The sequence below is a fragment of the Ahaetulla prasina genome, chromosome 1 (genome assembly GCF_028640845.1).
Source record: "Ahaetulla prasina isolate Xishuangbanna chromosome 1, ASM2864084v1, whole genome shotgun sequence".
NCBI lineage: Eukaryota > Metazoa > Chordata > Lepidosauria > Squamata > Colubridae > Ahaetulla > Ahaetulla prasina.
Genome location: NC_080539.1, coordinates 66,092,701 through 66,105,921, shown reverse-complemented (window position 1 = coordinate 66,105,921; position 13,221 = coordinate 66,092,701). Strand labels below are relative to the sequence as shown.

The following is a 13,221-nucleotide window of genomic DNA, read 5'->3' as shown; positions in this document are numbered from 1 at the left end:
GCCTGTGAACCGCCCTGAGTCCCTAGGGAGATAGGGCGGTATACAAATATGAAAAATAAAATAAATAAATAAATAAAATAAAGCAGCCTTTACAAGTGTTTTGTCATTCTGAAATATAAAGAATAAGTGCAAACAGGCTGTCATTATAATTTTGAATGATTGCTGAATAAATGGTCATTAAGTGAGTACCACTTGTAATTATAAAATATAAAATGTATAAATAAAATATAAAATTTATGTTTGGGCATTTTACAGTTGGATAACAACAAGCATGGACAAGTTGAAAATGTGATTAGTAAAGAATACATAAAAAGAGTGATAAAAGTACTAAAGAAAAAATTGAATGGGGGAATCACCATCAAAGCCATCAATGCCTGGGCATTGGGCAGCTGGTTTTATTAACTGGACACAGGCTGAGCTAGACTGTCTGAACTGAAAATCTAAAAAACTAATGAATATTCATTTTGCATTGCATCTCTGTAATGATACCTATGCTGCAGCAATGGTAGGTAGAGCTTTACCTCAAGTCCAACAAACTGTCAAAGAAGAAAAGCACGCATCGGGACATGAATATTGAAATAGCATAATAAAAACACACACAGAATGCTGACAATAAAAAAAATGCCCAATTTCTAGAAAGATCAAGTGAAAAGTGGTTAAAGATAAATAGCTTATAACTGGCAATAGCATATAACTGGAACATTACAAAATGATTCTCTAGGCTTGATTTTGGCTGTTCAAGAGCAAGCTATTTGAACTAATGCAATCAAGGTCAGAATTGAGAAACTGTCTAATGAATTAAAATGCAGATTGTGCAAAAAGGCAGAAGAAACAGTAGATCATATACTCAGCTCATGCAAGATGATCACACAAACTGATTATAAATGATATAATACAGTCACCAACATGACTCCCTGGAACATCAGTAAAAATTATCCGTAATGAACAATTGTTGGGAACATAAAAGAGTTGAAAAAATAGTTAAAAATAAGCAGGTTAAAATATCAGGGATTTCCAAATAGAAACTGATAGCGTTGGCATATAGCACTTCAGATTTAACTGGCTGAAAAGAAAAAAGTGTGGATAATTGATGTGGCAATACTAGGAGATAGTAGAATAGGCAAAGAATTGGAGAAGATCACAAAGTATTGCGATCTGAAAATTGAAACTGAATGATTATGGCATACATGGTAGTTTCCGTGGTTATTAGCACACACACAGTAGGTTGTTGGGAAGAACTCGATGTGTATGAAAGCCAACAACAACTAAAAAACTGATAGCTGTGATTTCACATTTTTGTCTATATTATCATAATATGAGCATTAGCACACATATGGTAGGTTGTTGGAACGAAGGCAATGCATATGAAGGGCAATATTAGCTAAAGAATTGGCAGCTGTGATTTCACAATTTTTTCTATATAATAACAACAACAATAGAATCTCCTAGATAAAACTGGGGGAATTAACTGGAGAATTCCATTCATGGTTATCTCAATTTTTCCTACATATTGTAAGGTATAAAGTAACCTCTCAGTTCTTCCTGAATTCCATTTTTAGTTCAGAATATTTTTCTTCTATTGATATTTTTGAACAGTTGAATACAGTGATTATTCATATTGATTGATACCTTTAATCTTTAATACACAGGCTGGTATTAACTTTAATTCTTATTGACTGATACTGGTGTTATCTGGTATCTTTTTGTTGTTTTATTGCCTTCTAGCCAACAGTACATTGGAAACCTGCACTCTTGTGAGTGCTCCAGTCTTTCTGAAATCATTGTCAAGAAGCCAATATCCTACCTCCAAAGCCAACTGGAACAGTAAACTGTGTTGGTTTTTCTTCAAAATGTCCTTCTCCCCTACCTCTTTCATAGAGCAGATTGCCTGCATCTGGTCTGTTATGTCGATATGTCTTCTCTTCATTGACTGAAAAGAAAAAAGTGTGGATAATTGATGTGGCAATACTAGGAGATAGTAGAATAGGCAAAGAATTGGAGAAGATCACAAAGTATTGCGATCTGAAAATTGAAACTGAATGATTATGGCATAAACCAACCATGGTAGTTTCCGTGGTTATTAGCACACATACAGTAGGTTGTTGGGAAGAACTCGATGTGTATGAAAGCCAACAACAACTAAAAAACTGATAGCTGTGATTTCACATTTTTCTCTATATTATCATAATATGAGCATTAGCACACATATGGTAGGTTGTTGGAACGAAGGCAATGCATATGAAGGGCAATATTAGCTAAAGAACTGGCAGCTGTGATTTCACAATTTTTTCTATATAATAACAACAACAATAGAATCTCCTAGATAAAACTGGGGGAATTAACTGGAGAATTCCATTCATGGTTATCTCAATTTTTCCTACATATTGTGAGGTATAAAGTAACCGCCCAGTTTTTCCTGAATTCCATTTTTAGTTCAGAATATTTTTCTTCTATTGATGTTTTTGAACAGTTGAATACAGTAATTATTTATATTGATTGATACCTTTAATCTTTAATACACAGGCTGGTATTAACTTTAATTCTTATTGACTGATACTGGTGTTATCTGGTATCTTTTTGTTGTTTGATTGCCTTCTAGCCAACAGTACATTGGAAACCTGCACTCTTGTGAGTGCTCCAGTCTTTCTGAAATCATTGTCAAGAAGCCAATATCCTACCTCCAAAGCCAACTGGAACAGTAAACTGTGTTGGTTTTTCTTCAAAATGTCCTTCTCCCCTACCTCTTTCATAGAGCAGATTGCCTGCATCTGGTCTGTTATGTCGATATGTCTTCTCTTCATTGACTGAAACATAAAAAGCAGTCTGGTTTTTGATTGTGTAGGGCTAAATATGTAGGCCTGAAATAGTTAGGAGAGCAACAGCTGGTGAATCAAACCAGGCCAATTGATTGCAACCAAAATATACATAGTGTTAAAGGGAAAGTTAGCCTGGCATCTGTTATCGCTTTAACATGATTTGAAATAAATAGAAGGGGAAAACAAGAGGAAAGAAGAAAGAAAGAAAGAAAGAAAGAAAGAAAGAAAGAAAGAAAGAAAGAAAGAAAGATGCTAAAAAGGTGAAAGGAGATATTTATTATAATTAAAAAATTCCAGTAGATGCTGTATAACCACCCAGTCACAGAAAATTTATATAATTTTCATAATAGTAGTTTCTTTCTTTATATTCTTTCTTTATATTTCTTCATAATTGTAGATGCTAAAATTGAACATTATTTGTATTAGTGCACAAAAAGTGCATGCAAATGAAATTCATTAAAAAGAAAGGAGAAGTTTCTTTTGGAATGCTATGGAGCATAGTTGTAAAATAGCTAAGCAATAAATATAGGTAGTCTTGGACTTCCTGGCCATCCATTTAACAATAATTCAAAATTACAATGGCTTTGGAAAAAGTGATTTATGACCTGTCCTAAAAGACTTACACAAAATCCTGAAATCCTTTTTACTGTGCTAAAATGTTTTTGGTATTTTTAATTGTAATGTATTTTCTGAACTGTAAGTGACTCAGAGTTATTCACTGTAATGGGCAGCTATAGAAATTGAATGAAACAAACAAACAAACTCTAGGAAGTACAATATGATGGCATAATGGGACTTTTAATGTTTTCTGCCTAGAAAATCACTGAATTTCTTATCCATATTCAACACAATAAATGCAGAAAAGTTTGTGACATAAAACCACAGCAATACTGCCATGTAATCGGCAGAAGGAATAATTTGGAGGAACAGAGAAAGAATGCCAACCAAGACAATGTTCAGATAAAGGAAATATGCATCTGAGGCAGAAATGCAATTTGGCAAAGCATCTGATGCATGACCTGCCCTAATTCTCATGAAGGATGAAGGGAAGAAACACATTCAGATTTGTAAGATTCTTTTACCCAGCATTTAGAATATAAATAGCATTAGTATTCATAACTCCGGTTTCCTAGTGTGATCCAACTTAAAGGACTGACACCTTATCTTTCCTTTTCAAGATATGGGGAAGCACCAAAGCAGGAAATATAAGTTACACCTACATTCTAAGTGTAATGGAAAGCATTTAGTCTTTGGCAAGACATATGGGCACTCTACCAATCTAAAAGCTAATCATAGGCTTGCTCACTTGTCAGATAACAGTCCAGGCTGAGAGACACATTATCAAAGGCAATGATGGCTTCTGATCCAGCTTTCCAGGATGCAATAATCTGAAGCCAAAATCTGTAAAAGAATAATGGAAGAGATCAGATGATGTCAGTCAAGGCAACCAACTCATAATAAAGCCACTTGGCTCCTGATACTCTCAACCTAGCCTTAAACTAAAAAGCATCACCTTCTCCAATTGGTGCCCTCTGGTTGTGTCAACTGTACAGACTGAGAATGATGGGAGTTGTAGTCCACACATTTGCAAAGTATTGGGTTTTGGAGGACAGATAAAACACACTCCTGGAATCTGGCAAATCATTTGTTTTAGCACGATAAAAGGAAGTATTTAGTTTAGATACATGTGAAAGTATATATGCTGCTGATTCACTATGAAGCCATCTTCAAATGGGTGGAGAGCCACCAGTGCAAGAACAGGTGTCTAATTTCTGGGATTACTGATTGATTCTGGCCCACTTGGGATCATCTGTGGTACAATGTATGATGCTGCCTCCTTTTCTTTAGGGGCCCTTGGCACAGTTTGTTAGATAAAGGAAAGGTCTTTACTACACCTATAAAAAGGAGTCTTGATCTTACTCTTGGAATCTCTTTTCACATAAATGTGAAAAGAGTTATGATTGTGATTGTCAGCAGTGTTAATCAGAAATGCTCAGAAACATTTATTTCTGATGAGCTTTGTACAATGGAAGATCGAGTTGTAGGCCAGACTGGAAGGTTGAAAAAAACATCTTGGAAGAAAATGTTTTTAAATTGTTTTGTTCTTAAAATACCTCAAACTGGTAGACACAAGGAAGTATCCTTGCACTTAACTTTTAAACTACATGCTTATTTAATAATATTTTATACTAGTATATTTTATGCTGGATTAGTAGGAATATTTAGATATGAATGTGAATACATATATATATATATATATATGTACGTACACACACACACACACATTCTTATGCAAACATGTGTGCGAACCCATGTGCACATACATGTCCATGCATACATAGATATGAACACCAGGATGAAATAGATTCCCTGGTGAAAATAGTTATTAAAAAGTTATCTTTAATAATGAATATTTCAGAAACAGACAATACTTGAAATTATCCATTTCTTCCTTTACAAAATGCCTTCTGCTTTAATCCTCATTTGCTCTGAAATACTCCCTATAGAGTTCAGGTCTTCATACTCATAGCTGCATTGCAATTTCCTGATAAGGTCACCTTTTATTCTATTCCACATATGAGTTCACTTGAATTTTAATAGTTAAATTAACAACCTGGATTTCCATCTGATGAATGTTCTATTGATCTGATTACGTTAAATAAATTAAGAGTATATTATTGACTTTATAATTTAATCATATTGGTACAACGTAAAGCCCCATTGGTGACAGTAATGGTTTAGATAAGGATAGATTCTTGCGCCAATCAAAGATAGTTGTGTTCTAACTCATATGGTTAAATACAGAAAAACTAAAAATTGAAAAACGTGATAAATAATTCCATTCTAATAAGGGCCAGAGTGCATTTTATATTAGTAAGAGTGAAATGTATATAAAACTTCATACCATCAAGATCTTTCTCTCTCTCTCTTTCTTTCGCTCCCTCCCTCCCTCTCTCTCTCTCTATCATCTAGCATAGTTGTCCATCTTAGAAGTGAAACTCTGTGCATCTCACAATTAAAACAACAGAAATAGTAAAAAAAAGAAAGAAGAATAAATAGCACAACATACGGCTATTTTAAAACCACAATTAAAAATTCAATAAAACATAATCATAGTCAGCTGGTGAATATAAATAATATCCCCTATAGTATAGTCATAACCAAGGCTCACTACTATTGCCGAACCCCCAGACACAATGTCACAGCCAAGTCCTCGGGCACTTCCCAAAGGCAGGAGGTAGGTGCCAATCTAAATTATATTACAACAGTAGCAGCCATCAAAGGGAAAATCTTAATTCCTTTATTTGAAAATGCCAAGCCATCCATTAGGGATGAAAAATTAAACTGGCATTTCAGGTATCCCACTTCTAAATGCAGTAGAAATAAAGTTGGTCTTCTTGATGGATTATTGCAAAGAAAACATTCTAAGAATTGGTTCAAGGAGGCAAAAATGGTGCCATTAGTTTCTCAAAAATATTAAGCCTTCTCTGGAAGGGCATCTTAAAACCTCTACATTTGAGGCAAGACAGAAAAGACAACTTATGCATCCTCTTCTTACATTATTGCTGTATTGCCTCTCAAAACAGAAAGCACTTTTATCAATGAAACTTCCCCATCGGATTTAGAACCATAACATCCATATTTATTTCATTTCTACTTAAAAATGCTATTCAAAAGCATGAAATAATTTTCAAAACATTGAGTCATGATAATGAAATTACTACAGGTAAGAAAAACATGTTGAAGGCAACACAAATCATATTCCGATGATTGGTCAGAAGGAGTCTAGGGAATAATAATAACAAAGGAAACAACTCACATGGGATAACACTGTTATGGGTTTTATTAAATTATTAACATTCTACATATTAAACAGACGTTATGTACATTTATCAAAATACATTCAACTTTTCAAGTGAACGGTTAATTTAGGAAAGAAATGTATACATTGAAAAATAATAAAATAGCGATGCCAATCAATGTAATATAGATGGATGATGGCAAAGAAAGATTGTTACATCTACTTTTGTTCACAGAATGTGGGCAATTCATAAAAACATAAGAACAGAAGTTGGTATTCAAGGATAAGCCTTCATAACACAATCTCAATTCTATCCAATAACAAAACCAAATCTTAACTTTATAACTCCTTGTCCTTCACTTCATTATCTATACTGAATAGGCTTGGCTTTTTACTGCTGAATATATTGAATGCATTTTGAATGGGTTTGCGATTGTATTTCAAGAAAAACTTGTAAATAAGACCCAACAAATATTCTGAGTTTTTTGTTAAATCTTTTTCAATTGTATTGACTCGGTTGTCTATTTCAGTGGGGTGAAAACAGAAGCAAGTGCAGCCTAAGAAGTAGAAAGCTTCTCCAGCATTTTTGGAGTCAATTCAGTCCTTAATTTCTTTATATGAACTAGGCTGGATGAAATGGGTCATTTCTTATTCTTCCCTCCCTTTGAACAACTACATTATGCTTCTCACGTGTGTTCTCACATGAATGTATAGTATGGGGAAAAGCACCATAAAAACAGTTTCACAGTTCTTTGGTTCCTGGCATAGTATTTGGTAGCTGATTTAATTTGCTGTTTTCTTATGCTTTTCCTATAATGCAGCCTTTGTGAGTTTATACTGCATTTCTATTTGTTTCACACTGCATTTTTGCTATTCAATTTCAGTTTTCATAGTGTCATTGATACTTCCCATCCTACTTACCTACAATGAAAGAAAGGTTAAAACTTTAAGTAAAGTTTTACCAAATAAATACATGCTAATGTATATATTAGTCTGTAGAATCACAGAGGGTTGTGGATGATGCACAATGCATTTCAGGAAGCACTTAAATGAATGATATTTTAGAATTACTATTTGTACCTTGTCCTAATCATATACCTTCCTATAGCTCCAAGAATTGAGCTGGTGGCTATTGTATTTAGTTCTTTCACTACCTTTCCTTTAATAACTCTTTGTTCCATAATCTTTAGATATCTGAGCAATTTAATATTGGTTTGCAGGCACTTCAGTCAGGGTCATGCAGCTTTTCAGAATCCAGGATTTGCTCCATAATCATTACAATCAAAATCCTATTAAATAGAGCCATAAAAGTCTCATATACACTCAAAGTAAGACAATCAAAAGTGAAACAGAGACCTACAGAGATAAATAGAGAGCATGGACATGTCTTCCCTTTTTTAAAAAAATGGTGTTTCCTCAAGTAACAAGACCTGTCCACAACTTCACCCAGGTTCTGGCTCAGATTGAAAAAAACTTTGTAAACTCTGGCTCCAGTCCGTTTGGATTTCCTATTCCCAAATGACATATATGCAACTTCTAATTTCAGTAACTGGGAAAAAGTACTGTATTTCATGATAGAATACAAATGCTATTTCAGAGAAAGGGCAGACTATAGGAATCAAAATGGGATGAGATTTAAACTCCTTTCTTCTGGCAAATTAAAAGAATCCCATTTCAACAGTTATAATTCAGTCAAACCTAATTTTATTTGAAATAACCCCCTCTCCCCTCATGTAGCTCTGATTACCTTCATTCTGATTTGGCTTGTAACTTCAGCTAATAGTCCGAGTGATTGGTTGCATACAAATGTGTGTGCTTAGGTTGCCAGTGTGATTTTAAGTGACTTGGATTTTCTCAGGGGAGCCACAAGTGCTGTTGAAGCTACTGAGCTGTGAAAAAGGTAGAAGTTAATTTTTCAAAAACAATGCTAAGAAAAGATAAGAAAGGTATGGCAAGAAAATATTCTTCCTTGAACTGTAATCCATAGAAAAATGGTGCAATTCTACTAATAATACTAGTCAGAAGCTGCCTGCCAGGTATCCAGCTATAAAGAGTATAGTATTTTTGTTAGTGGCATAAAATGCATTAATATCTTTATTGTGCTTTCACTCAGAACAGCCTTAAGAAGTAAGCTTATTCTGTTAATCCTATTTCACAGATGAGGAACTGACTATGACTAATACAGGAAAGTGACTGCCTTATCTGTTGAAAAATTCACCTGCCATTTTGAAAATATAAGCACGTTCCAGCTCTTATTGAGATGATAGGTTTATCATTTATGAACAATCCCTAGTTGAAATCTCAAGAAGCCAGGACACGCAGAGAGCAAGATCTCTGTTTTAAAATCTCATTACAGTATAACCTACTTTGAACAGATTCAGTTTCTAACCAAAATAAGAACACATGAAAATGTTGTTAGTCAGCATTCCTTTTCTTAGTTTCTCTGCATCCAGAGACCAAGTCACATTACTTTTGCAATACAGCAAAGACATGGATATTGTGAATCCAAACACATTGAATGGTGAACCTCAATATCACAGTACTGTAATTAGCAATTAGCATAGAAATTCTTGTGATAAGAATAATGCTAGAGTTTGCAGAGACAAGCCATATGGGTATATTGTGGTTCAAAACCGCTTCTCATTTTTATAGACTTACTTCAGTTCTTTCCACCGGAAATGATCCCGTTTGAATTCCACTTGCCTTACAGGTAATGAGTGGTGATATACCCCAGCTCTTGCTAGTTTCATGCTTTGCTGGATTATTAAAGGAAAGCGTTAAAGAATGACTTTTATTTCTCCTCACTTCTGAGTAAAATGTGGGGCCAGATGAAAGCAGAAACTGCTCTTCTGTTGCTCACAAAAAGCAAAACCAAGGGAATGTGATCAACGCATCTGAATGCAATGGAGTTAATTCCAACTGAAATGTTGGGATTGATATGGCCAATAAGACCATTAAAAGAAAACAAGTCTTTCAATTTTGTACACCTAACTGTTTCTATCTTTGATTTAAAAAGAAGGATGCTAATATTGCACTGGGTAGTCAGCTGATTTTGCTCCATGGGAACCCAACTATATCTACCCAATATATCTTCTAGCACTAAGCTGGAAACATTTTCATTAGAGTCCTAAAATAAAATGAATTGGGGAAGATTCCTTTCAGCAGTTGTTTGGTCAATCAGTAGAATTTTTCTTTGTAGTGCTGCTACCTTGTATTTCTAAAAGATTGATGGCTATGCTGTTTTGACTATGAGCCCTTCTTTAATTGTTTATAAAAAGAAGACCATTTGTCCAATCTATCTGAAAACTACCTTATCTGCTCTTTTTCAAGGATAGTGGGCTGTCTCAAAATGAGATGCTACTGAAATGAAAAACCTCAGCACTTCAAAAGGAGACAACAGTCACAAGTAAATATTCACTGAAAGAAACAGGAAACTGAAAAGATGTCAGACTATATTAAAATGAAGCATTTTGCACTCCTTGTAAACTGTCCTCACCAGATGCTGAAACATCATCTGAAGGGAAATATAATATTGAAAGGCATCTCTTCAAAGGCCTATGATATATGAAGGTATGGTGTTAAATCTGAAAATATTTTCAGTTCATGTTGGTCAAACCAATAGAGCTTTGCCCTTCTATGTAGCAAAATAGAAATGTGAGATGTGATCAGAAAGGCTAACAGTAGTTTTCCTAGTTTCAGGGTACAGAATATGAAATAACATATTCAGTTCCAGGAAGGCAGATTCCAATTGCACAGCAGAAAGAAATTTGTTAACAATAAGAGCAGTTTGATGATGGAACCAATTACCCTGATGTGTTCAGACAAAGGCCAGATAGCCACTTGTCTGGATTTTTTAAAACTAAATTGAGGTGAAAGTTCCATTCTAGTTCAGTCTTAAAGGCCACTATCCTACCATTTGTTTTCTGTCCAACTATCAGTTTATCAGTTTTTAATATATTTTTTTTGCTTTTAAGACATTTGGTTCGCTCAATTATTTTCTCCCTTAAAATGGCAAGCTGGAATAGAATAGTGGTGGCAGCAGTAAAAAATGCAATCCATCTTCAATCTCAGAATGTCACATTTCAGAATGTCACACAATTCAGAAGTTTTAAAGATTTGCAGCTTCTGTTTAATGAGCAGGTAGTAACTGTGGCCAGGAAGGGCTTTGCTCTGCTTTATCCAGTGCACTAGTTGCACTATTTATAGTTGCGCTATAGTTGCACTATTTCCTCAATTGAAACACACTTCAGACAGTCACTCCTGCCCTAGTTATCTCATGGCTTGACTATTGCAATAAGCCATACACTGAAGTACAGAGTGCCCTTGAAGACACTCAGAATCAAAGACTAGTCCAGAATGCAATGGCGTGGACAGTAATTGGCTTATTCATATGACACTGCTGCAAGCTATACAGGTTGTAGCTTGTTTCTGGGTCTAGTCACGGTGCTGATTATGATCTATAAAGCCCACCATGGCAGAGGGTCTGGATGTTTGCCTATCCCTAGTCAATTCATGCTGATAAGGCTGGCATCAGTGGTGGATTTCAAAATGTTTTCCAAAATGTAGGTGTGGCATGCCTTGGTGGTCGTGGCTTGGTGGACATGGCAGGGGAAGGATACTGTAAAATCTCCATTCCCACCCCACTACAGGGGAAAGATACTGCAAAATCCCCATTTCCTCCCAATCAGCTGGGACTTGGGGGAATCGCAACTCCCCTCCAATTGACTTTTCCCGCCAACAGAGGCCTCGCTGCCTCCAGCTGCTTCTATTCCTCCTGGTTGGGCATTTTATCCTGGACAAGGTGGATCCAATACCAATGGCAACCAGCCACAACAGCAACGGCCGTCCCCCAAATCCCTCTTCAACCGCAAGCAGGCCAGCTAAACCCACCTGCACCCCCTCACCCAGCCCCTCCCCCTTTCAAACCAACCTTTGATGGGAATCCACACCACCTGGCTTACTTTCTCAGCAGAATTGAGGCTTACGTTGAACAATATAGACATCAATACCCATCAGAAAGAAGCCTAATCAACGCCATCTCGGATGGTATGAACGTGGGGCTAGCCTCAGAATGGATAGCTCAACTACACAATGAACGTGCACCAGAACTAAACGATGTTCACGGATTTATGGCACTGCTTCGCAACCGGTTTCAAGATGATGACCTAATTGCAGAATGTGAAACAACCTTAAAAACGATGAAGCAAGGTAACAAGCTTCTAAAACAATTTGTATGGGATTTCAGAAGGGTTGCTGGCAATCTTAGACATTGGCCAGATCGCATCATCCTCCACTACTTCAAAGAGGCCATTGATCAAAACATCAGAAAAGCCTGCTCCACCAGAGGAATCCCAGAACAACTAAATGACTGGTACAACGTGTCCATCGCTCTGGACAGAGAATTCAACCCCTCCAATTGACTTTTCCCGCCAACAGAGGCCTCGCTGCCTCCAGCTGCTTCTATTCCTCCTGGGTGGGCATTTTATCCTGGACAAGGGTGGATCCAATACCAATGGCAACCAGCCACAACAGCAACGGCCGTCCCCCAAATCCCTCTTCAACCACAAGCAGGCCAGCTAAACCCACCTGCACCCCCTCACCCAGCCCGTCCCCCTTTCAAACCTACCTTTGATGGGAATCCACATCACCTGGCTTACTTTCTCAGCAGAATTGAGGCTTACGTTGAACAATATAGACATCAATACCCATCAGAAAGAAGCCTAATCAATGCCATCTCGGATGGTATGAACGTGGGGCTAGCCTCAGAATGGATAGCTCAACTACACAATGAACGTGCACCAGAACTAAACGATGTTCACGGATTCATGGCACTGCTTCGCAACCGGTTTCAAGATGATGACCTAATTGCAGAATGTGAAACCACCTTAAAAACGATGAAGCAAGGTAACAAGCCTCTAAAACAATTTGTATGGGATTTCAGAAGGGTTGCTGGCAATCTTAGACATTGGCCAGATCGCATCATCCTCCACTACTTCAAAAACGCCATCTATCAAAACATCAGAAAAGCCTGCTCCACCAGAGGAATCCCAGAACAACTAAATGACTGGTACAACGTGTCCATAGCTCTGGACAGAGAATTCAACCCCTCAAAGCCAATCACCAACTACAACTCCACGACCACCTACAAGACCCTCCTCTTCTCAAGCTCACTGGAGGACAGTAAAACCCGGAGAATCGGGAGAGTCACTGGATTGGGACCTGAGAAACCCCCTGAAATCCCAGTCCCTATTAGACCTCCCTGAAACTTTTGAGCGTTTGGAAGTGAGGCCTCGTATAAGCTCAGCTCACCCACCTCGAGAGCCTTTAGCTCAGCCTAAATTCACCTTCCCTCCCACCAGAGAGGGAGAAATTACTGAAGCTCAAAGCCGTTCCGATGAACGCAGGAGGACCTCCCTTCCCTCCTTCAGACGGCAGGGAGTTCAGGCAGCACCAGGGACTTGGGGGGAATCGCAACTCCCCCCTCCAATTGACTTTTCCCGCCAACAGAGGCCTACGCTGCCTCCAGCTGCTTCTATTCCTCCTGGTTGGGCATTTTATCCTGGACAAGGGTGGATCCAATACCAATGGCAACCAGCCAGTTCA

General features: G+C 37.1%; 1 protein-coding gene across 1 annotated transcript in view; it reads right to left on the bottom strand.

Annotated features, from left to right (window-relative positions):
- Positions 1-13,221, bottom strand: part of ALK (ALK receptor tyrosine kinase) — a 173,473-nt gene that overhangs the window by 103,599 nt on the left and 56,653 nt on the right. Inside the window, exons 6-7 of the mRNA XM_058170106.1 lie at positions 4,123-4,217; positions 2,679-2,804 (exon numbers count right to left, since the gene is read on the bottom strand). Coding sequence (XP_058026089.1) covers positions 2,679-2,804; positions 4,123-4,217 — 221 coding nt within the window. The remainder of the gene's footprint in view (positions 1-2,678; positions 2,805-4,122; positions 4,218-13,221) is intronic.